Source organism: Podarcis raffonei, chromosome 13, assembly GCF_027172205.1.
Source record: "Podarcis raffonei isolate rPodRaf1 chromosome 13, rPodRaf1.pri, whole genome shotgun sequence".
NCBI classification, from domain to species: domain Eukaryota; kingdom Metazoa; phylum Chordata; class Lepidosauria; order Squamata; family Lacertidae; genus Podarcis; species Podarcis raffonei.
Window position 1 is genome coordinate 33,695,697 of NC_070614.1, and position 24,704 is coordinate 33,720,400.

Below are 24,704 nucleotides of genomic sequence, written 5' to 3' on the forward strand. Positions count from 1 at the left end.
GATGAAATTAAATAGATGCATTTGATAGGGATATGCTTGTAACCAGATTAAGCTAGCATTCCCAAGTTCTCTTTGAAAACAATGGGATATGACTAAATCATGAATTGCTTTTCCTGTTGATTTCAGTGGGATTTATGTATCCCAGTTCATTATTCTTTCTGAGGCACAGTCCAAATCATATAATCCTAATAACGACTTCAGTGATGGACATGTATAAAGTGGCATCCTGTCAAATAATTATTATGAAACAGGTGGTTGATGAAGAGCTGGATATCTGTCTTATTTTTAAAGTAATTCTTTCCTTAGGGCAAGTCCAAAGTACTACCAGCATGTTCTGTCCTTGGTATTTGCAGTGAATGAGATGAATGACAACCCCAGACTCTTACCGAATGTCAGCCTCGGAGTCAAAATTTATGACAGCTTGCTAAATGCAAGAATGACTCATCAGAACACCCTGAAACTTCTGTCTGCCTCTGAAAAGACTGTTCCCAACTTCAAATGTGATAAACAAAATAATCTGATAGCTGTCGTTGGAGGCCCTGACTCTGAAATCTCTCTTTACATGGCCACTCTCTTAAGCATCTACAAAATACCACAGGTAGAGTGAGCTGGCAGGCAATGAAACTTTTAATCATTTATATCATTTAGAATTATTTCTCTTTTATTTATTTTTGAAAGGTTTTTGTGAGCTAGCAAGAGATGTATCGGTAAGTTTTTAAATGTTTTTCTATGTTTTCAATTGTTCTTTTATGTTTTGTGTTACATTCAATTGTATTGTTTTATTGCTTTGTTGCTTGCTACATTGTGTGCCTTGTGGGCAATGAGAGCCAGTGTGGTGTAGTGGTTAAGAGCAGTGGACTCATAATCTGGTGAACCGGGTTCCCCTTCCCTCTCCTCCACATGCAGCTGCTGGCTGACCTTGGGCTAGTCACACTTCTCTGAAGTCTCTCAGCCTCACTCACCTCACAGAGTGTTTGTTGTGGGGGAGGAAGGGAAAGGGGAATGTCAGCCGCTTTGAGACTCCTTAGGGTAGTGATAAAGTGGGATATCAAATCCAAATCCAAACTCTTATTTATGTTACCAAAGAAAGAAAGAAATCCAGGGTCAGGAAAATTCAAATTGTCCAGTTCTTGTCACTATGTGCTTGTAAGGCAGGCAGTTTATTGTGATTTTATTTCCAAGATTAGCAACACACCTAAGAACATAGAATCATAGAATCATAGAATCATAGAGTTGGAAGAGACCACAAGGGCCATCGAGTCCAACCCCCTGCCAAGCAGGAAACACCATCAGAGCACTCCTGACATATGGTTGTCAAGCCTCTGCTTAAAGACCTCCAAAGAAGGAGACTCCACCACACTCTTTGGCAGCAAATTCCACTGTCGAACAGCTCTTACTGTCAGGAAGTTCTTCCTAATGTTTAGGTGGAATCTTCTTTCTTGTAGTTTGGATCCATTGCTCCGTGTCCGCTTCTCTGGAGCAGCAGAAAACAACCTTTCTCCCTCCTCTATGTGACATCCTTTTATATTATAAACAACACTTCTGACGTGCACAATTTTAAACAACTATAACAACACAACAACTATAACAACCTGCTGAAAGAGCAGGTCTGCAGAAATGCCATTGCTGGTAGTCTATGGAAAGCCACAAAACAGCATGATGTGAGGAGGGTGAGAGGTTGAGCAAGCCAGGGCACATTGGAATTCTGAGCTGTTCACACTGCTGCCAACTGATCGCCACATGCCCAGTTTGGGCAAAGAAAAGAACTACAGATGTTAATACTATGAGAAACAAAGCTTGTAGTTATTAAACTATTTTGAATATCTACCATTTTAAAAATGCATCAGCATTTTTAGATTTAGTTAGCATTCCTTTTTTATCTTAGCAGATAATTACAATAAATCTTTGCATATTTATATTATTAGTGCAGACATATTTCAATTGAATTAACTACTTCTTTAACTGAATTTCATTTTCTTCTCCTTAGATTGCCTATTGTGTAATTGCTCCAGTGGTAGATGCTAAAAGTGAACTGCCTTCATTGTACCGGATAGTTCCCAATGAAGAATATCAGTACACAGGGATTGTCAAGCTTCTTGGGCATTTCCAGTGGACATGGGTTGGGATCCTTACAATGGAGAATGATAATGGTGACAAATTTGTGCAGACTTTGATGCCATTGCTTTTGAAGCATGGAATCTGTATAGCCCTCAATGGAAAAATACCAGCTATATCTAATGCTATAGATACGTTGAGCTCATTTGACATCATCCTGAACATGGCAAGTTATCTATCCAACTCTGAAGTTCAGGTATTGGTTGTGAATGCAGAAAATCCCACTGTACCATCTTTGAACTGGACGATTTATTTATATGCAATGTTGAAAGGTATTACAGAGACATCAATATTTAAAGTATGGATCTTTACAGCTCAGTGGGAATTCACATTAGAGACAATGCGCAGGACTTCTAAAATACAAGTCTTTGATGGTGCCTTGTCCTTTGCAATACACACAAATGAAGTGCCAGAGTTTAGAGAATTCCTTCAGACCCTACATCCTAATTCAGCTAAAGAAGATATTTTTCTCCATATATTCTGGGAACAGGCATTCAACTGCTTCTTTCCTGATTCTAAAACAGCCAAGGAAAGTGCTAATGTTTGCTCTGGTGAAGAGAAGTTGGATAACCTCCCAGGGACTCTCTTTGAAATGAGCATGATAGGTCAGAGTTACAGCATTTACAATGCTGTCCATGCAATAGCACATAGTTTACAGAAAATGGTTTCATCCAGGTCAAAACACTGCAAAGCAATGCCAGATGGAGCTAAATTGGATCTTACAAACCTGCAATATTGGCAGGTAATGTTTTACATGAAAAACAGTTCTTTTGCAATAGCTTTTCCAGTGTGTGGTGGCACTCGGTTTACAGAGTAAACCTACACACCACACACTTCATTTCTTTTCCTTGAATATGTTGATTCTCCACTCCCACTATTCCTGTATGTCTTTTCTCATGTGGAGGTACAGTGTGTGTGTGTGTGTGTGTGTGTGAAGTCAAGATATTCCATGTGCTATCTCTGGACTTGTTTCCCCACATTCTGGCTTCTTCCACTCTCTTTCTATGAACATTATACATGTGACTACATATCAAACGAGTCACTCATCCATATGCTTTCCAGGTCAAGGGTAGTACCTCTTGTACCTGCCCACCTTCCAGTGTGTGTGATTTTGCCCTGGCCTCCAGGGAGGAAGAGGCACTGATTTCCATGACAGTGAAAGGATGCTTCACTCACCTATCATTTATTGTTTGCTGGAGAAGGGATATATAGCAGGCCCAAAATGTTTTGTGTTGCCCAAGCGGTATAATAGGGAATCTAAAAAATGGGATTTACATTCAGGTAAGAGGTTACAGTGTTGCAGCCTTAGTTTGGGTGCAACTCATATTTCAGATGTACTATCATTCTGACATTTTAAAACTTGACTTCCTTCCCCCTCTTTCTGCGGTTCCTTAAATTTATTTTTAATATCTTCTGCATATCCAAATTAACTTAACTTATTTATTTATCTTCTTTAAATGTCACCACAGTTCTTGAGCATCTTTCCATGCCCTCAAATACGACTGATGCCAACCTGGTTTCATTTTAGGTACCATTTAAAAACATGGATTTTCACCCTGACCTTTGGTACACTATGAATTCTACTGTTTAAGGCTAAGTGGAAGCTTTATTATTATTTAGTGATTATCATTATCTGTTTTAATTTTTATTGTAAGCTGGTCTGGGATCATGATCTGAGGAAGGATGGGATGAAAATTCAAATAATCATATAAAATGTCTCTTTTCATTCTAGCTTCACCATTTCCTAAGGAGTATCTCATTTAACAATACTGGTGGAGAGACGGTGTCTTTTAATGAAAATGGTGAATTAGCATCTGGATTTGATATAATAAATTGGGTTACTTTCCCAAACCAATCTTTTTCAAAACTGAAGGTGGGAAGGATGGATCCATGGGCTACTCTGGATCAAGAGTTCACTATTAATGAGGTTATCACATGGCATTACATGTTTAATCAGGTGAGGCCCATGTATCGGTGCAAGAGGAAATATTACAGTGCCATTTAATATCCACATGAAACTATTGCGGGCAGTCATTGGAGTTTCAGGGCGAGATGCCATCAGTATAGTGATGACACGCAGCTCTGTTTCCCCATAACATCTGAATCAGGAGAGGCTGTGCAGTCCCTGAACCATTGCCTGGATGCAGTGGTGAAATGGATGGTGACAAACAAGCTGAGCATGAATGTTGACAAGATAGAGGTGTTGTGGGTGAAGAGCTCCCGTGTCTGAGAAATTGGTCAGCTGCCTACCCTCAAAGGGGTTACACTGCCCCTGAAAGAGAAAGTTCACTCTTTACTGGTGCTTCTGGATCCAGTTCTGTCACAGGAGGCTCAGGAGGCCTCAGTGGCTAGAAATCCCTTTTACCAGCTGCAGCTGGTTCAAGAGCTACAGCCAATCCTGGATCGGAAAAGCCTTGCCACCATAGCTCATGCATTGGTTACTTCAAAACCGGTTACTGAAATGAACTCTATGAGGGGCTTCCCTCGCACTTGATCTGGAAGCTGCAGTTAGTGGAGAATACTCCAGCATGATTGCTGACAGGAGGGAAGGATTGTCAGCATGTCACACATGCGCTCAGAGATCTGCACTGGTTGCCTATTTTGTGCCAGGCCAAATCTAGGGTGTTACTGGCTGGATCTATACTGACTGTAAAACTGCTATAAAAGAAATGTTATATAGCTCTCAATGCAATTTTACATTGACGATTTTACATGCATTTGTAACATTTTATACTGACCAGTGTGGATTAGTCCACTGTTAGTATATAAAGCTCTTACCAACTTGGAACCAGTTTACCTATAAGATCACCTTACTCCATATGTGCCCACTCAGCTTATTTGATTGGCAGAATTGGCACTGCTACATGTGCCACATAATACCCATTCCTTGATCATTTAGTGTGGCAGCAGTACACTTTGGAACTCTCTGCCTATTGAGATCAAGCAGGTATATTCACTGTACTCCTGTTGGTGTCTGCTAAAAACCTTCCTGTTAAGCAAGCCTACCTAGATGCTGATAAATTGAGGTAATTTTAATCTGTTTTAGTATTTTAACTTTTGTATGTCTTTAATTATGGTTGTAAGGACGCGGGTGGCTCTGTGGTCTAAGCCACAGCGCCTAGGGCTTGCCGATCGGAAGGTCAGCAGTTCAAATCCCTGTGATGGGGTGAGCTCCCGTTGTTCAGTCCCAGCTTCTGCCAACCTAGCCGTTTGAAAGCATGCCAAAAAGTGCAAGTAGATAAATAGGTACCATTCCGGCGGGAAGGTAAACAGCATTAGCATGTGCTGCTCTGGTTCACCAGAAGCGACTTAGTCATGCTGACCACATGACCTGGAAGCTGTCTGCGGACAAACGCCGGCTCCCTCGGCCTATTGAGCGAGATGAGCACCACAATCTCAGAGTCATCTGCAACTGGACCTAACGATCAGGGGTACCTTTATCTTTAATTATGGTTGTAATTTTTTCCTCAATTTTATTGTCTAATCTTTCTGTAAACCGCTTTGAGGTGTGTGGTGTTTTGTTTTGTTTTGTTTTGTTTTACAATCAAGTGGTATATAGATTTTATGAAATAAATAAATCAAAATTACATAGGAAGCTTTTCCACCCTGAAGTGTGATTCATGTCAGCAGTGTTCTGGGTTGTCTGAAAGTTTCATATAAGCATCAAGCATCAGAGTTACAAGTTTTGTTCTCTGTGGCCGTAACAATGACAAGGAAATTAGGTTGCATTATATAAGGTTTTCTGAAGGCTGCTGCCAGGTTATATTGATATAACACATTATTCATGTGGCTGTCCTTGAAGAGAAGTGAGAAGCTTTAATTGCTTCAAAATGTGCTCTTTCCACAGGACTGTTTTTTTCTTGCTATTAACCAAATATATCAGAAATTAATTTTCCCTTTTCTTTTTATGGCTAGGTGCTACCCCTTGCCAAGTGTAATGAAAATTGCCCCCCAGGCTATAGCAGAAAAAAGAAAGAGGGGAAGCCATTTTGTTGCTATGATTGTGTTCCATGTCCAGATGGAAAGATTTCAGACCAAATGGGTAAGAGAAACAAAATGGTGAACATACTATGCAATATTAAGACCAACCTTGTGTTGTTGATAGTCTCTCAAATTCCTCCCCCATTTCCATCCAATAAATATCAGGGGGGAAAGATACATTCTATTATTGGTAAATATTCCAAATCATTTTTCAGATACATGAATGTTTGTTTTGCTCTTTACATTTCAAGGTATTTTCTGTGCACACTTAGCTTTGGGATCTAACTTAACTGCTAGCCAACTTCTGTCCCCCCCCCCCCTGCGTTATAATGTGAATTTTACAAATGACTATAACTCTCTCCCTTTCTGGCCAAAATGATTGGAATTTGCAGGGGCATCAACCTGCAGGAGTAGATTAAGCCGGTCAAATTGCAGAGTAACAGTTATTGAGTGGTTTTGTTTGGGAAGTAAGAGAAATTCACTTCCCTGCTTAATCCCTTGTAGTAGGATTTGACATCTGCAAACCCTATTGGAGCCCTTACTGATATATACTTAGAAGTAAATTGGTTTTAAACACTTAGGGGGGGATTATTAATCATCCCTATAGATGCCTTCAGGAGAATAAGATATTTCTGTATACATTTTCATATAGAAGCTGCAGATCTGGAAAAATATAATTGCACAGACAGGAACAGACACATAATTTGTTCTGTTTTTCAGATATAGATGACTGTTTCCAATGCCCAGAAGATGAATTTCCAAACAAGAACAGAGACCAATGCCTCCCTAAGTCCATGAACTTCCTCTCTTTCTCAGAACCTTTGGGCACCACTTTAGTTTTTTTTATATTGGCTGCTTCTTTCACCACAGCTTTGGTACTAGGAATTTTCATCAAGTACAAGAACACTCCCATTGTCAAAGCCAACAATCGAGCTCTATCATTCTTTCTCCTCATCTCCCTGTTCCTCTGCAATCTTTGTGCTTTGCTATTCATCGGCCAGCCTCAGTGGGTGACCTGCTATTTACGGCAAACTGCTTTTGGCATCATATTTTCAGTAGCTGTTTCTTGTTTGCTGGCAAAAACAATCACTGTGGTTCTGGCTTTCATGGCAACCAAGCCAGGATCCACAATGAGGAAATGGGTGGGGAGAAAATTGGCTATTTCTATTATTCTTGGCTGTTCTCTCATACAAGTCACTATTTGTAGTATATGGCTATCTACTGCACCCCCATTCCCAAATTTCAACATGAACTCTTTGGTTGAAGAAATCATAATAGAATGTAATGAAGGGTCAATCACAATGTTTTATTTTGTTCTGGGATACTTGGGATTGCTGGCTTTTGTCAGCCTCACTGTGGCTTTCCTAGCCAGAAAGTTGCCAGACAGTTTCAATGAAGCCAAGTTCATCACTTTCAGCATGCTGGTATTTTGCAGTGTTTGGTTGTCCTTTGTTCCCTCTTATCTGAGCACCAAAGGGAAATACATGGTGGCTGTGGAGATCTTCTCCATCTGGGTCTCCAGTGCTGGGTTAGTAGGCTGTATTTTTGTTCCTAAATGTTACATAATTATTCTGAGGCCTTCCCTGAATACCAAAGAGCAGCTAATAAGGAGGAATATGTAAATGTATTCCTTCAATTGCAAGTAGTAAGTAAGTGTGTCTTATATTTGTGTACAGTGGTACCTCGCAAGACGAATGCCTCACAAGACAAAAAACTCGCTAGATGAAAGGGGTTTTTGTTTTTTGAGCTGCTTTGCAAGACGATTTTCCCTATGGGCTTGCTTCGCAAGACGGAAGCGTCTTGCAAGTTTGTTTCCTTTTTCTTAACACCGTTAATACAGTTGCAACTTGACTTTGAGGAGCAACTCATAGAACGCTGTGTGGTAGCCTTTTTTGAGGTTTTTAAAGACTTTAGTGATTTTTGAAGCTTTTCCAAAACTTTTCCAAAACCGTGCTTCGCAAGACAAAAAAAACCGCAAGACGACAAAACTCGCGGAATGAATTAATTTCGTCTTTCAAGGCACCACTGTAATGAATGCCTTATAGGTCTTTCCATGGTACTTTTAGTGGAGGTTGACCCCTTATGGCAAACAAGAATGAGGCCTCCCAACTGAAATGCCAAGCAAAATGTGTAAACATTATCATAAAATCTCAAAGACACACTCTTTCTTGTTCCACATGTTTCTCTATAATCCATTTGAGCTGTCAGTCCCCCTCATCCCTCATACTGGTGAGTCAGCAATCTGCACCACACGGCCAAACTCAGTACAAAAACTTGCTTGCTGATCCATCTTTGCCTCTTCCCTCCTTAGAGAACAATGCCATCCCATCCATCACACATAAAAACCTAGTCTTAATGTTGCTAGTGGCTGCCAGTTCTTGCCCATCATTGGAAGTCTCCTGATGCTTTAATGTGTGAGGCATGGTTCACCAATGTCTGAAACATCACTTTGTCAGAATACTTGAACAGACAAACATGGGTGGTCTAGGGGTCTTCCTATAGCTCTCCACCTTCTCATTCTTTGTCATTCTTGAGGTATTTCAATATTCAAGCAAAATAGTAATTTGGCACACTGGTTTGCTGTTATTATTTAATTTTGGAACTCTGCATTACTTTTTCTCTGTTACTTATATGTATTTTTCAATAAACAGATAATACAAAACATTGCTATAGTCAAGATTTCCCATCCATCTGTCTTCCGCCAGAAGAAACCAAGTAATAGTAAAGTTGTGTGTTAATGGAGTTACTGACTCTCTGTCCTGTTGTCAGGCTGGCAATTTAGGCAATTTAGGCACTGTTGTCAGGCTGGCAATTTAGGCACTGAATCTAACCTTAGCAGTTGTACTGTTTGGGTGGACTCAGTGGGAGGAGTAGTCTTGTTCTTCCATGTCCGCTTCCTCTGGTCAATGTTTAACTAAGAGGTATCAGATAAACACAGCTACTGGTGAACTTGTTGTGGATATGAGTTTCTCCTCTTCCTCCTTCAGGTATTTAAAACATATATTCCATCCACAATCACACTGTAATACACTTTATTGTAATATGCTATATTGGAAGCCTCCCTGTGATCCTCAAATGAATAGTGATATAAAAATTTAATGAAATAATAATACAGTCGTACCTTGGTTGATGAACACCTTAGCAGTAAAACGTTTTGGTTCCCGAATGCCACAAATCTGGAAGTGAGTGTTGTTGAGGTTTGTGAGAAACTGCAGCTTTGAAGTGGACAATTAGTGAGTTGGCAAGAAGCCAAATTAAACAAGAGTACATGCGAAAGTCTGCTTGGAGATAGGGAAGCCTAGCAATAGGTGATGATTGGCTAAAAGTTTTCCCTTATAAGCAGCATGACACAGTAGTTTGGTGTTAGAGTTCAGAGGTTGGTGTGTTAAGTTTGAATTGAGTCTGTGTATATAATAACTTGCACAAAGCTGTGCTATACTCTGTATATAATGAAAGCAAATACAAATCAAGTTACTGTTCAGCACGTTATGTTCCTGAGTCGTCATCCTGGACTACACAGACTTAGCAGCCGGTAGAAGAGAGTTTTGGTTGAGATCTATCAACAAGTGTTTCAGTTTGTGAACGTTCTTTTGGAAGCCAAACGTCTGATGGGGCTTCTGTGACTTCCAGTTGTCTGCAGGAAGCTCCTGCAGAAGCCGTGCGTTGAACGGACTTCAGGAATGGATTCCATTCAGCTTCCAAGGTATGACTGTAATAATAGTAGTAGCCTGGCAGGATTGCTTTGTAAGGATTGCTGAGATACAGTGGTACCTCGGGTTAATAACTTAATTCGTTCTGGAGGTCCATTCTTAACCTGAAACTGTTCTTAACCTGAAGCACCACTTTAGCTAATGGGGCCTCCCACTGCTGCTGCACCGCTGCTGCACGATTTCTGTTCTCATCCTGAAGCAAAGTTCTTAACCTGAGGTACTATTTCTGGGTTAGCGGAGTCTGTAACCCGAAGCATCTGTAACCCAAGGTACCACTATATATCAAACATATTTTCTTCTCTTCTTCTGATGCAAGTCGTGTATTGTACAATGCAATACTCTTGGGAGATTAGTCTGGAACCTTTAATTATCACAAATTACTCAGGGACATAATCCATCTGCTCAAGCCTCCTATGGATTTCTGGAGCTCACAAGCAGAATCAATAACACAGTCTGAAAGTTGATAAAAAATATCCAGTCCTATTAAGTGCTGGTGTGTTGGTTGGTGAACAGGCAGAGCTGCAGCTGCCCGCCTGATCTTCAGTGATGTATCCAGTCTGGTAGCCGATAATAGATCATTTCCGGGCATTCTTTTTGATGAATTCACCCAAGATGATAGGGGTATTTGCTTTTCTGCTTCTCATTTTGGGTCTCCCTCAACTTGACTGCAAGGCGCCAGCTCCTATGTGTACCATGATTGATCCATTCCTGGTCCCACACCAGTATTATAAGAAAGGGGATATAAACATTGACATGATTGCCTCACTAAACACCTTCATCTTTGATGAAATACCATTCAACAACCAGCCAACAACAAAGATGACAGATGAACTTATGTAAGGAATTATGTAAGGCTGAATAGAATCACATATGTTATACAAGCAGCAACATGATCAGAGAACAGGAGTTTTTTTGTATTTAGGTTTAATAGCAGGTTTATTAAAATTGTGTATGGTTTTTCCTTTACATGATGTGTTTGACATTTCTGTGATTTTTTTTTTTTGTGCTTACGTTGCTTTCTTATTCTTCATGACCACTCTATATTCCACATTTTCCTCATTCACCTCATATTATTTAATGGCCTTCACAATCCCTTCCTATTTCTTCTAATAAGTATTACAATACATTGATATGAAATTAAAAAGCAGGGTATAATAGAAGAAGTTTTTAGAAGGGTGAGACAAAAGAAAGGAAGGTATCATTACATATAGATGGATTAATTTAAATCAGTTATAAGGGGTTATTTCATCTGACATTTTTATTCCAAAATTGAATGGGAAAGGCTCATCTCTCCATAAACCTGTTTTGAAGATTATATTTTATAGTATTTATATTGTATGTCAGCTTTATCACCATAATATTATCTCAAGTTTTCTTCAGCCATTCTACAGTTATGGGGGAATTCTCCATTGCTGGGCTATACATAGTTTGACCCTTGTCAAAATGTTTATTGCTAGTTGTAGATCAGCATTTATTACTTCAGATTGCATGCAAAGGAGGACTGTTTTTGGGTACATGGTAATACATAATCATGCAGAATTGTGGCCTCCAAATGTATTGTTTTAACATGTATAAAGTCTGTAGTAGTTCTTTTACATCTCCAACAGTACATATTTTGACTGCATCTTTTGCTCAGTTTATGTTGAGTAAAATACCATTGAAATATTTCCTTATTTTTTCCCTTTAAATTAATGCACTCTAGCATAGCTGGAATATTTTTAAATACCAAGCAACCTTCTGCCTGTGACATTGTTAAACTGAATTGCATTATACACCATTTCTATTTCTTCTTATTTGATGGTTGTGTTTCTGCTCTTTTTATCTGGGAGATACATATTTTGTACTAACATCTTTTCTATCAATATGTGACAAAAGATTCTCAAATGGGATTTAGGGATAGGGTATTCCATGCTTTATCTGCAGTTGTTCCATTATGGAACCAATCCTCTGCACAAGAAGCTGGCATAAAGTACACCAATGTAAATTAAGCCAGAATAAAGTTCTGTGCTTAAAACTAGTGGTGCAAAAACAAGCCTTTAAAAGAGGTTTCTATGCTGGGTTTCCAGGTTATGTGATCAATCAGAAAGGACCTAGGATCTAGCCTCTACACTCCCCACAATCCTACCTATTCCATATTTGCAAAACACTTCTTTTGGATACTTGCAATGACCTTGGTTCAGTCAGCTAAGCCCTGCCTGACATGGAATAAGCCAGTTACACTGACATATCTTTGGCTGAGCTGGGGTTGTTGGGGACTTAATATTCGTGAGCTAGGAATCAGCTCATGAGCCAGCCCAAAATCATGAAAATGAGATTTCTGATTTTACATGGCATTAAACACAGGCACAGCTGGCAGTGTAAGTCCTAGAAAAGGGGCACCCCGGGAGTATACCATGGCAAGACCAGGGAGGGGGTGGACTTAGCCTGGATTCTAAACCCTTTCAGCTAAGTTATGTGACCAGCAAATCCTGTATGAAACAATATTTTAAAAGCTTGTTTTCCTTCTACCAGGAACAGCCCCACTGCTACACAGGGTTTGAAACTGGTGTAACTTTGCTTAATTTACTTATACCTATATTCTAAACAAACTGCTTGTTTAACCTGGAGGTTGGCTGTATGAATTGTGTATTGCTTTGTAATGATTTGTTGGGTCTCTGGACCGTAATAAAGGTCGATGATGATAATTTACTTATACCAGCCAGGGCTGGATTTGGGTTTGATGAGGCCCTAAACTACTGAAGGTAATGGGGCCCTTTATATGTCCAGCTGTCCTTTGTCAACAACCAACTGCCGCTGTTTTTTTGTGTTGAATATATGCTATATGGTAATTTATGGATCTAATATGTATTTAAAGCCATTTGCACATAACAAAATATGTATTTTATCAAAGTAATTGTTGAACTGAAATACAATTAAGAAGTATATTAATAGTGAAATACAATTAAGAAGAAGTATAGGGGGGGCAAGAGAGTGGGGCCCTAAGCTATAGCTTGTTCGGCTTATATGTAAATCTGGCACTGACACCAGCTAACATCATCATCATCATTTACCCACCCTTCACCCAAAGCTCCCAGGGTGACTTACAATAGTAAAACACAACATTAAAAACAGTATAAAACAATATACAGGAGCAAAAATAAGTTGGGTCCTAAAAATATACATCTCAGGTGTCAAAAGCCAGGGTAAAGAGGTGTATTTTGGCATTCACCAGAAACTGTGTAATGAAGGTGCCAGACACACCTCTGTGGGGAGGGAGTTCCGCAGCTTTTAGATTTTCAGCTTTTAGATTTCCATATATAGGGCTAGACCATTGTTTAAATATTGTTTTTTATTTATTTATTTATTTATTTTGGATAAGGCCTTGTCAAATGCATTTTTGCCCAAAACACAATGGGCAGACTGAATAAATAAATGACTCATCCTTGTTCTGAAAAGGATGATTGATCCTTTATTATTAATAATAACACACATGATACAATTCTTTTCTTTAGGACAAAGTCTAAGAACTACCAGCATATCCTGTCTCTGGTTTTTGCAGTGAATGAGATAAATAAAAACCTGGAGACCTTACTAAATGTCAGCCTTGGCTTTCACATTTATGACAGTTATCTAAATGCAAGAATGATCCATCAGAATACTTTGAAACTTCTTTCCAGCCAGAAAACAATTGTTCCCAACTTCAAATGTTTTAAGCAAAAGAATATGATAGCTGTCATCGGAGGACTTAGCTTTGAAATTTCCTTTTACATGACTACTCTTTTAGGCATCTACAAGATTCCACAGGTAGAACAAATCACCTGACATTATAAGTTTTCCATAGATTGTATTATGTTTATCCAATAAAATATGATAGTGAACTATTTGGACCTTCACAAATAGCTTCATTTCAGATGGTTTGTGGACTTGTTGCAGGGTCACTGAAGAAGATCTTATTGTATTGAGTGGTTGATTGGGCAAGGTGTGCCACCCACCCTTGTTGATGGTCTTCAGTTCCCATCAGCTCCAATGAGCTTTGCCAATAGATAGGGATATGATAGTTATATTGCAACAATTCTGGAGGATCATAGACTCCCTATCTCTGGGCTAGAAGATGCTCCCTCAAGTATCCTTAATCCAAACCATGTAGGGCTCTAATGGTAAGCACCAGCACTTTGAACTGTCCTTGTGACAATTTATTATCATGCTATTCCATATATGCAGCATATGTGTTCATATATTCAATTTTTGCCAAGCTTAGTAGCATAACTGCTGCTTTTACTGCTAAGTAGTGTTAGGAACTAAGACAATGTGGGAAGGTGTATGAAGTGCTTACTTCCTATGGCAGAGAGTCACAATTGTTGATACATAGAAAACCTGCAAACTGTCAGGGACTTGGCAATTTGACCCTTCCAGTGAGGAGGAAGACAGTTTAGAATTACAACAGGGGTTTGAGCGAGGTCACAGCCCAGAGGCAGATGAGGGGGAAAGTTGGGAAATAATGGGAGCGGAGGAAGGAGAGGAGCACCGGAGGGGTGACAGCAGACAGACACAGTGTCTTTAGAAAGCATTCCAGAACCCCCCTCTCCCAGGACCCAGCAATCCTTGAAAGTAGGAGAGCAAAGAGCTCAAAGGCAGGGGGCACTTACTGTATCAGCACCTGTAGAGGAGATTATGTGACTGACGAATGAGGACATGGAAGAGGCGGGGGGTGGAGATTCACTCGGGACAATGCCATTATCCATATTTTAACATATTTTTAATCTTTTGTTGGAAGCCCCCCAGAGTGACTGGGGAATCCCAGCCAGATGGGCAGGGTATAAATTATTATTATTATTATTATTATTATTATTATTATTATTATTATTAGGCTGGGTGCTATGGCCTCTCTCTGTAAATATTGAATCAAAAGTGGACGGTAAGAAACATTTCCTTGTCTTTGTACGTTCCTGGCAACCAGCCGTGGGAGTTGCTGGCAGCAGCCTGACACAAACTAATTGACATTTCACCTGCATGCCACAAACAAAAAGATAGAGTATGAATTTCTGAAAGTATGACATTTAGCATAAAATGAACTGAATTAATCTAGTGCTCTACAATTAAACTACAGAATGAATTCATGAATTAAAAGATGTGTATACAAAAATGAGAGCAGGAAGCCTGGCAACAAGGAAGGGGAAAATATGGTGCTATTACATTATTAATCTAATTGCATAATGTCATTGTATGATTATTTTTTGATGAATGTATAATTTTTATTTGGCTTAGATTGCCTACTGTGTGAATGCTCCAGAGATGGATGATAAAAGCCAGCTCCCTCCATTCTACCGGATGGTGCCCAATGAAGAGTATCAGTATGAAGGGATTGTCAAGCTTCTTCTTCATTTCCAATGGACGTGGGTTGGGATCCTCTCAATGGAGAATGATAATGGAGAGAAATTTGTGCAGACTTTAATGCCAATGCTTTTGAAGCATGGAATCTGCACAGCCCTCAATGAAAAAATACCAGCCACAACTCATGCTGTAGAGACGTTGAGTTCATTTGACTCTATCCTGGACAAGGCCAGTTATCTATCCAATTCTGAAGTCAATGTATTGATAGTAAATGCAGAAACTGGTGTCATGACATATTTGACATGGGTAATGCTTATATATGCAATGCTGAAAGATATAAAAGTGACATCCATCAGTAAAGTGTGGATAACAACAGCCCAGTGGGATTTCTCAGCTGACGTGATGCACAGGGCTTTTGACATACAGGTGTTTCATGGTTCATTATCTCTTGCAATACACTCAAATGAAGACTTGGGTTTCAGAAAATTCCTTCAGGTCTTACATGCTAAGACGTCCAAAGACAATGATTTTTTGAGGATCTTCTGGCAGCAAGCATTCAACTGCTCATTTCCTGATTCTAAGGAGGAAGAGATGAGATCAGTTACTTGCACTGGTGAAGAGAAGCTGAACAGTCTCCCGGGGACTCTCTTTGAAATAAGTATGACTGGCCAAAGCTATAGCATCTACAATGCAGTTCATGCCATAGCACATAGTTTACAGAAAATGTACTCATCCAGGCAAAAACACAGAGCAATGTTGGACAGAAGTAGATTGGATCTTCCAGAAGTGCAACCTTGGCAGGTAATTTTCATATGAAAACTAGCTCTCCTGTAATATGTAGTTTGTTGTGTGATGACACACAATTCAGGAAATTCAGATCCATGCACTATATTCCTTATTCCGTGAATACACTGGTCACTCCTGTTCCCAGACCTCTTTCCTTACCTGCCACCTGAAAGCACAGCAGAAGTCATCAATCTGTTGAAGGTCAATTCATTTCCCACTCCCCTTAAAAGTTATTGATGCTAATCAATGAAGATTCAGGAATTCTATGTCACTATAGGTTGATGAATGAAGAAATATGTGTTAAGAGGGAATAAGAAAAAGAGCTTGTATCATAGTGCCATGTCGACACCGAAAGCGTCTTCTAGGGACACATCTCTGTAAAGTTACATTTTAAGTGTATGAATAAGGAGGGTAATGTTTGCCATCTGATATATGCTGGATGGGATAGATTTTATAAGTGAATGAGCTATTCTCAAAGTAAATATTTCTGAAATGAAGTGGTAGAATTATTATTATTATTATTATTATTATTATTATTATTATTTATTATTATTATTTGTACCCCGCTCATCTGGCTGGGCTTCCCCAGCCACTCTGGGCGGCTTCCAAAGAAAAATATTAAAATACTCTAATACATCAAACATTTAAAACTTCCCTGAACAGATGTCTTCTAAAAGTCTGGTAGTTGTTGTTCTCTTTGACATCTGGTGGGAGGGTGTTCCACAGGGAGGGCGCCACTACCGAGAAGGCCCTCTGCCTTGTTCCCTGTAACTTGGCTTCTCGCAGTGAGGGAACCGCCAGAAGGCCCTCAGAGCTGGACCTCAGTGTCCGGGTAGAACGATGGGGGTGGAGACGCTCCTTCAGGTATACAGGACCGAGGCCGTTTAGGGCTTTAAAGGTCAGCACCAATACTTTGAATTGTGCTCGGAAACGTACTGGGAGCCAATGTAGGTCTTTTAAGACCGGTGTTATGTGGTCTCGGCCGCCACTCCCAGTCACTAGTCTAGCTGCCGCATTCTGGATTAGTTGTAGTTTCCGGCTCACCTTCAAAGGTAGCCCCACGTAGAGCGCATTGCAGTAGTCCAAGCGGGAGATAACCAGAGCATGCACCACTCTGGCGAGACAGTCCGCAGGCAGATAGGGTCTCAGCCTGCGTACCAGATGGAGCTGGTAAACAGCTGCCCTGGACACAGATTTGACCTGTGCCTCCATGGACAGCTGCGAGTCCAAAATGACTCCCAGGCTGCGCACCTGGTCCTTCAGGGGCACAGTTACCCCATTCAGGACCAGGGAATCCTCCACACCTGCCTGCCTCCTGTCCCCCAAGAACAGTACTTCTGTCTTGTCAGGATTCAACCTCAGTCTGTTAGCCACCATCCAACCTCCAACCGCCTCCAGACACTCACACAGGACCTTCACCGCCTTCACTGGTTCTGATTTGAAAGAGAGGTAGAGCTGGGTATCATCCGCATACTGATGAACACCCAGCCCAAACCCCCTGATGATCTCTCCCAGCTATTAAATAATGTTTAATAGCTTTTTCATGGACATTATAGGAAGTGGGAGTGGAGAAAGAAGAACTGAAATCAGTGGGCCATTGGTTAGGGCACTGAACATTCCTAATAATTTTGGGTTGAGTATCTGTGATCTTTCCATTTTCTTAATACAAAAATACTTGTTTTGTAACAGGTTTTTTTTTTTTTAAAAGGCACACACTATGGCAACTTTCCCTTTCCTTGGAGCTGTTCCCAGAGTAAAACTCTATTTAAAAAACCAGTTAATAAAGTGGTGGTCTTTTATTAAGCCAGTTCCCACTCCACTTCTGATCTTGCTTTGCATGGCATGCTTTGCAGCCTGGGGTTGAAGCCCCAACAGCCATCTGCCTTAAGAACAAATTGCCGTCCACATGCAGTGTCCTGTGCATGACAACACGGAGGGTGGGGCAACTGAGTGCATTTAGGCCCAGAATGCTCCTGCTCTCATTCTTCTTTTTGCCATTCCACATACTGACCTTCCCTGTAGTGTGGCTAGGGTGGTCACTTTAGGACAAAGTAGGATTTTTTTGTTCCTTATTAAGCAATCTATCACTTTGCAGAGAAGACAGGATCTTCTCCATCTGTTCACACCTCCTTTGGACCTAGGTGATGTGGAATGTGTTTCTGCCTCCTGAAAGGTGGGCATGGTAGGCAGAGCATCCCCTTCTGTAGAAATCCATTTTGTTAGTTTGGGCTCAGTTCTCCAATCTGTTAAAATCATTTTGAATCATGATCCTGCCTTCTGCAGCATTAGCTATCCCTCCCACTTTGGTGTCATCTGCAAATTTGATGTTTTGTTTTTGCCTTTGCCACTTTTCATTCTAGCTTCATTCTCTCCTAAGGAGTACCTCATTCAACAATGGTGCTGGAGACACTGTTTCTTTAAATGAGAATGGTGAATTGGCAGCGGGATTTGATATTATAAATTGGGTTACCTTCCCAAACCAATCTTTTTCACGAGTGAAAGTGGGAGAGATGGATCCATACACAACACAGGGTCAAACATTCACCATTAATGAAGGGGCTGTCATATGGCACAACACATTTAATCAGGTAGGATAAAAATAAAGGTACAAGAGAAAATATTAGTTGGGCATAGTCTTTGGTATCCAATTCTCTCACAAAAAGATACTTGATTATGCCTATGAGACAACCTGAATAATGATTTATAAAGGAAATATTATTAATTGAAATTAATATTATTGTTATTTTATCACTATTTACAGGATCAGAAAACTTCTAGCTTGCAGACCTAATTTTGCTCATGAAGCAAAATTCCTCACTAATGATGCCACACCTATTCTACATTATGTCAGATGTGATGTCAGGTCAGGGACTGATGTGGCTACAAAGGAACAGTTAAGATTGTAAAGTCAGCTACCAGCTGTTCCTTTTCTTGAGCAAGCCACACTGTCTGTTGGCTGATGGGCAGTGGTATCATGCCTTAGTCAAGTGCACAACGCTGTTTGCACTGAAACTACTTGCTAACAACTGCTTTTCCTCTATGTTTTAGCAGCAATTTCAGTGGGAAACAGTTTGGGTCAAGAGGAAAAGGAGGCAATTATATTGATACAAGTACAGTGGTACCTCAGGTTACATACGCTTCAGGTTACATACACTTCAGGTTACAGACTCCGCTAACCCAGAACTAGTACCTCGGGTTAAGAACTTTGCTTCAGGATGAGAACAGAAATCGTGCAGCAGCGGCGCGGTGGCAGCACGAGGCCCCATTAGCTAAAGTGGTGCTTCAGGTTAAGAACAGACCTCCAGAATGAATTAAGTACTTAACCCGAGGTACCACTGTAGTATCATTTCCAGTATTTTTCAAGTTAATAGTGCTTCATTAAGGAATAATTGAATGAGAGGGATTGTACATATCTACTGTCATTTCTTGGATGACTTGCTCCAAAAGGAGCCACTACTCAATGATCCTTAGAATTGTACCAGTAGAGTATTTTCATTGGACTGTTTGGATGCTGAAGCTTATTAATAGTGATACAGCATGTGATAAGCTTCTTCAGAATGTCAGTCCCATTGTTACTGAGTATGAAGTCAACAACCTCCTTGTAGTGAATTTATTTTAAAGGTATCAAAATGTTATGCCAAAAGTATTGCTCACAATTCAGTGAACTAGGTTCACGTTCCTTCATTATAGGATAACATCTCTGGTTAAAACTTCTTGGAATTTACTTACTGAGATTCATGACTATGACATCTACTCCAAATGTGACAGTCAAGTGTGGTTTGCTTAGTTAATCTAGGCTCAGAATCACCCAGCTTCTGAGCAACTCAGTCAAGAGCACTAACAACGATCATAAGATCATAACTATTTTCAAAGCCATTATGTTCTGTTTAAAGCATTCCTTTAAAATGGTTGACTCCTTTAAAGTAGCTGATTTTTTTGCAATGCAAACTTAGCTATGTCTACTCAGATATAAGTCCCATTTAGTTCAAGCTGTCTCAGGAATTTGTAAATAGAACTGCAGCCTTAGAAACCTCTTGGCCCATGATAAGCAACACCATAGTATTAATTTAAAACACCATAGTATTAATTTATTGATTAGATACCAGAGCAATTATTCTCCTCTTTTTGTGGATAGATCCTGCCAACTGCTAAGTGTAATGATAATTGCCTTCCTGGATACAGCAGAAAAAAGAAAGAGGGGAAGCCATTCTGTTGCTATGATTGTGTACCATGTCCAGATGGGAAGATTTCGGACCAAAAGGGTAGGAAACAATATGTTCAATTTCATGAGCATAAATTTTTCTTCATTTTTCTTCTACCTCCGGTTCATCTTTCCCAAAAGAATGGTGATGATCCAGTTAGAACACAAATTGATAATTTGTTATACACAGTACAAATGTATCGAATAAACAACCAAACTTCTTACCCCTGTATATTAGCAAAAAACCCTATATGTTCAAAATAAGCCTCATACATCAAATATATAGTGATTTATTTCCATTTTTACTGTATTGTTGTACAATGTGATTATGCCTCCACCAGCTAAGCAATAAAGGATTTGAATTTGATTAATATTGGAACCATCGTAGTGGTAATTGATCAATTTTGCTTTTTTTTCATTCCATCAAGTTTATAAATATTATAAGTCTGAGGAATGATAATAAATATCCCAAACAAGCTTTTTTGACACATGCATTTCTGATGTATCATGTGCAGCTCAAGAACAATGGTATTTACAACGTTAGCAGCGAACACCATGAACGTTAGAAGGGTCTTTATATATATATATATATATATATATATATATATATATATATATATATGTTGAAGTGGCCCTAAGAATAGACTGAGCAGACCACTAGTGGATCATGTTGTCTGCTTGTGTTTGAGAAAAAGATGTAGAGTTTTTTGTTATACATATGTATTGCCCCTTACATGAGGGTTCAGTTGTGGTGGTCCACACATAAACAAAAAAATAAATAAAGCCAAGAATGCCCTGCAAGGTGGAGTGCTGTTTACCTGTCTATGGGAAGGTGGCATGAGGGCTCCAGCAGCATCATAGAGACCTCACCCCTGACTTCCTCTAGACTGGTAAGTGAGGTACCAGGCTTCAAAGAGGAGGCACAAGGACTCTATTACACTTCTAGAGCCTTTATGCCTCCTTCTCAAAGTCCAGTGCCTCATTTACCCAGTTTTGGGAACACAGCGCAAGGGCTCTGGTATGTTGCCAAAGCCCCCACCTTGCCTTCTCAAAGTCAAATAAGCTTATGATTGCAGCTGTGGGTGAGTGGGGTGGAGAAAATACATAAAGGGAGAGTGACTTGTCTCCACTCTCCATTTATTTATTATTCCCCAACCACGCAAAGCTGCAATCACATTAGTATACTAAGTGTAAGATGTGAATTGCCTACATATGCTTAGGGGCTGTACAACTCCCTTCACCATAAGGCTCAGGTTCTGTCCCCCAAAGGGATGCTAGATACAATAAAGGGAGCAATAAAGGGAAACAGCCAGAGATCCACTGTATCCTAAGCTGGATACATCCTGCCTGACCTTGCAATAGGTTTGCCATCTACACAATCACTCTCAGTTGACATTTTTGCATTAGAGTTTGCTATAGTATTTCTGAGATGAAATTGGTGTCATGGACTCAGGAAGAATACACACACACACACACACACACACACACACACAGAGTGGTACCTCGGGTTACATACGCTTCAGGTTACATACGCTTCAGGTTACAAACTCCGCTAACCCAGAAATATTACCTCGGGTTAAGAACTTTGCTTCAGGATGAGAACAGAAATCGTGCGGTGGTGGCGTGGCAGTAGTGGGCGGCCCCATTAGCTAAAGTGGTGCTTCAGGTTAAGAACAATTTCAGGTTAAGAATGGACCTCCGGAACGAATTAAGTACGTAACCAGAGGTACCACTGTATATATATATAGAGAGAGAGAGGGAGTATGTAAATAACTTTTGGGATGGGAATGCAATCTTTCTGATTACTAATTATTGAGGGATTCCCCCCCCCCTCTGTTTTTCAGACATGGATAACTGTTTCCAGTGCCCAAAAGATCAATTTCCAAACAGAAACAGAGATCAATGCCTCTGCAAGCGACCAAACTTCCTCTCTTTCACAGAAGCTTTAGGAATCTGTTCAGTTTTTTTCAGCTTGTCTTCTTCTTTCATCACAGCTTTGGTACTAGGAATTTTCATCAAGCACAAGAATACTCCCATCGTCAAAGCCAACAATCGGGAACTTACATATTGTCAGCTAGTCTCCCTTTTGCTCTGCTTCCTTTGTGCCTTGCTGTTCATTGGTCAGCCCAATGCAGTAACGTGCTACTTAAGACAAATTTCTTTTGCCATCATTTTCTCAGTGGCTGTTTCTAGCATATTGGCAAAAACGATAACTGTGGTTGTGGCTTTCATGGCCACCAAACCGGGATCTAGAATGAGGAAATGGGTGGGGAAAGGTTTGGCCAATACTGTTCTTCTCAGCTGCTCCTTTATCCAAACCATTATTTGTGCTGTATGGCTCAGTACCACTCCTCCATTTCCAGATTTTGACATGGACTCTATAGCTGAAGAAATCATAGTGGAATGCAATGAGGGATCCATCACAATGTTTTATTGTGTTCTGGGATACCTTGGATTTCTTGCCAGTATCAGCTTCACTGTGGCTTTCCTAGCCAGGAAGTTGCCAGACAGTTTCAATGAAGCCAAGTTCATCACTTTCAGCATGCTGGTGTTTTGCAGTGTTTGGTTGTCCTTTGTTCCAGCATACCTGAGCACTAAGGGCAAATACACAGTGGCTGTGGAGATCTTCTCCATCCTGGCCTCAAGTGCTGGATTACTTTGTTGTATCTTTGCCCCCAAATGCTACATAATTATCCTAAGGCCTTCCTTGAACAGCAGAGAACAGCTAATAAAGAGGAATATATAGGAACTCAAGTGTTAGGATAGTTATTCTTGCACTGTTATTCAGTTGTGAACATTAATCTAAACAAACCCTTAAAACATATTTCCTGGCTCTTGCATTTTCAAGTCTCATTTTATTTTCACACAGTTCTGCACTTTCAATGTAGTTTATATTGAACACCCAAAATATATTACACATGTATTACACATATATAATTAGACTTTGTATTTTTAAGATGGTCAGGTTTCAATGCTCTGTTCAGATTGTACATCATAGGATGTTTTGTGAAGCAGGCCATTATATTCTTTGGTAATAACTGAATGGGCAGCAAAAACAATGGTGTTGCATACAAGAAACAAGAGACCCCAATGACAGGTTTCACATTTTTTTAATAGATTCAATTACATACCTTAATGTCCCAGCTATGTAAAGATTACAGGCCAATTAAGAAACCTCCACCAGACACTTTTCAAAGGCTTTCTATTATACATATCTGTTTCTGTGTAGCCCTCCCCAGTTCATTGTGTTCTCTTCAACTTTTGACACCCTGGCTCACCCACAACTTTGTGTGAAGCTTGTGGTGGACAGAGTTTCCTGGTGTCAATAATAGAATAAAATTAAAACATAAAAAATAGGGGTTCTGGTTTTTTGTTTTTTTCCTAAAAGATATTCTAAAAACAATTAAAAACGTCTTTTAAAAAGTTACATACTCTGCCTGGAATATTTTTCAACTTGTTGACACATTCTAATGCCAAGAAGAGAATGAATTCCCTTCCTGTTATTAAATCAATATGACAAAATGTCAAAGTCATGCTAAGCCTGTTTTGATAGCTAAAGGCAAGTTGTTCAGAACTAACTATGAGAAAGAGATCATATGGAGGCTCCAGTAGGAAAATGGAAAATAATTTATTAACAAGTTGATTTAGAGTAAATCAGGGCATTAATTGGAACACATGATTTCTTTGTAAACCATGCTGAGAGGCAGCAAACATGTTTTTTCAGGTTTTTTCCTGATGCAAGTAAAATCTTCCAGAATGCAATACTCTTGGAAGATGGCTCTGAACACTTCAATTATCACAAATTACCACATGTCACCATCCATCTTGCCAAATCCCATGTGGACTGTAGAGTTCACAAACAGAATTAATAGCATAGTCTGAAATCTATTATAAAATAGCTCTGTGCCATTTAGTAATGGGATGTTGGGTGGACTGAAGCATTAAGACAGATATGTGCAATTCCCATTGCAAAAGGATTTGGAGCCATGGATGTAAACAAGTTGTAACAAGGCTGATGGTAGATAATAAATGGAACTGGGCATTGTCCAAGAAGCTGGAGGAATTCCTTCTCCTGCTTCTTATTTTGTGGCTGCAACTTCCTCAAAGTGAATGTGAGACACCCACTGTTATGTGTACCTTGACAGATCCCTTCCAGCTCCCGTACCAGTATTATCAGACAGGAGACCTCACCATTGGAGCAATTGCTACTCAATATGTCTGCATGTTTGATGAAATTTCATTCAGCGAACACCCAGCAACAAAGTTTGTGGATGGACTTATGTAAGGTATACCCCTTACCCCAGCTCTACTGTGACAGCCCAGCTTAGAATTGCCTTATGTAGGTGATACAAGCAATGACCCAAAGAAGGCTGTACAATAATTTAGTCTTATTAGCACGCTTTTAAAATCTATGTGGTTTTTGTTCTACATGTTGGCTACAACCCTCATGTTGTCAGACATAATTCCTCAATCCTATTTTATTTTTTATTTCATAAAATTTATATACAGCTTGATTGTGAAAAGAAAGAAACTCAGTTTACAATAACTGTTTCATGAAAAAGAGCAATAAAATATCTGTAAATAAATAAATAAATATTTAA

General features: G+C 39.7%; 2 protein-coding genes across 2 annotated transcripts; both read left to right on the forward strand.

Annotated features, from left to right (window-relative positions):
* Positions 1-361: 361 nt before the first annotated feature.
* On the forward strand, positions 362-7,718 carry LOC128398824 (vomeronasal type-2 receptor 26-like). Its single transcript, XM_053360081.1, has 5 exons — positions 362-598; positions 1,988-2,857; positions 3,848-4,072; positions 6,031-6,157; positions 6,817-7,718. Exons 1-5 carry the CDS (start codon positions 362-364, stop codon positions 7,716-7,718), a joined length of 2,361 nt encoding a protein of 786 aa, XP_053216056.1.
* A 2,781-nt stretch (positions 7,719-10,499) lies between these two features.
* Positions 10,500-22,849, forward strand: LOC128398825 (vomeronasal type-2 receptor 26-like). The gene is made up of 6 exons (XM_053360082.1): positions 10,500-10,642; positions 13,298-13,589; positions 15,051-15,917; positions 18,263-18,490; positions 20,038-20,164; positions 21,948-22,849. The coding sequence occupies exons 1-6, from the start codon at positions 10,500-10,502 to the stop codon at positions 22,847-22,849; spliced, it is 2,559 nt and encodes an 852-aa protein (XP_053216057.1).
* Positions 22,850-24,704: the final 1,855 nt, after the last annotated feature.

Coding starts and splice junctions, on each gene's coding strand:
- LOC128398825 (XM_053360082.1), top strand. CDS start 10,500: ATGATTGATCCATTCCTGGTCCCACACCAGTATTATAAGAAAGGGGAT. Junction 13,590..15,050: donor GCATCTACAAGATTCCACAG/GTAGAACAAATC, acceptor TATTTGGCTTAG/ATTGCCTACTGTGTGAATGC. Junction 15,918..18,262: donor CAGAAGTGCAACCTTGGCAG/GTAATTTTCATA, acceptor TTTTCATTCTAG/CTTCATTCTCTCCTAAGGAG.
- LOC128398824 (XM_053360081.1), top strand. CDS start 362: ATGAATGACAACCCCAGACTCTTACCGAATGTCAGCCTCGGAGTCAAA. Junction 599..1,987: donor GCATCTACAAAATACCACAG/GTAGAGTGAGCT, acceptor TCTTCTCCTTAG/ATTGCCTATTGTGTAATTGC. Junction 2,858..3,847: donor CAAACCTGCAATATTGGCAG/GTAATGTTTTAC, acceptor TTTTCATTCTAG/CTTCACCATTTCCTAAGGAG.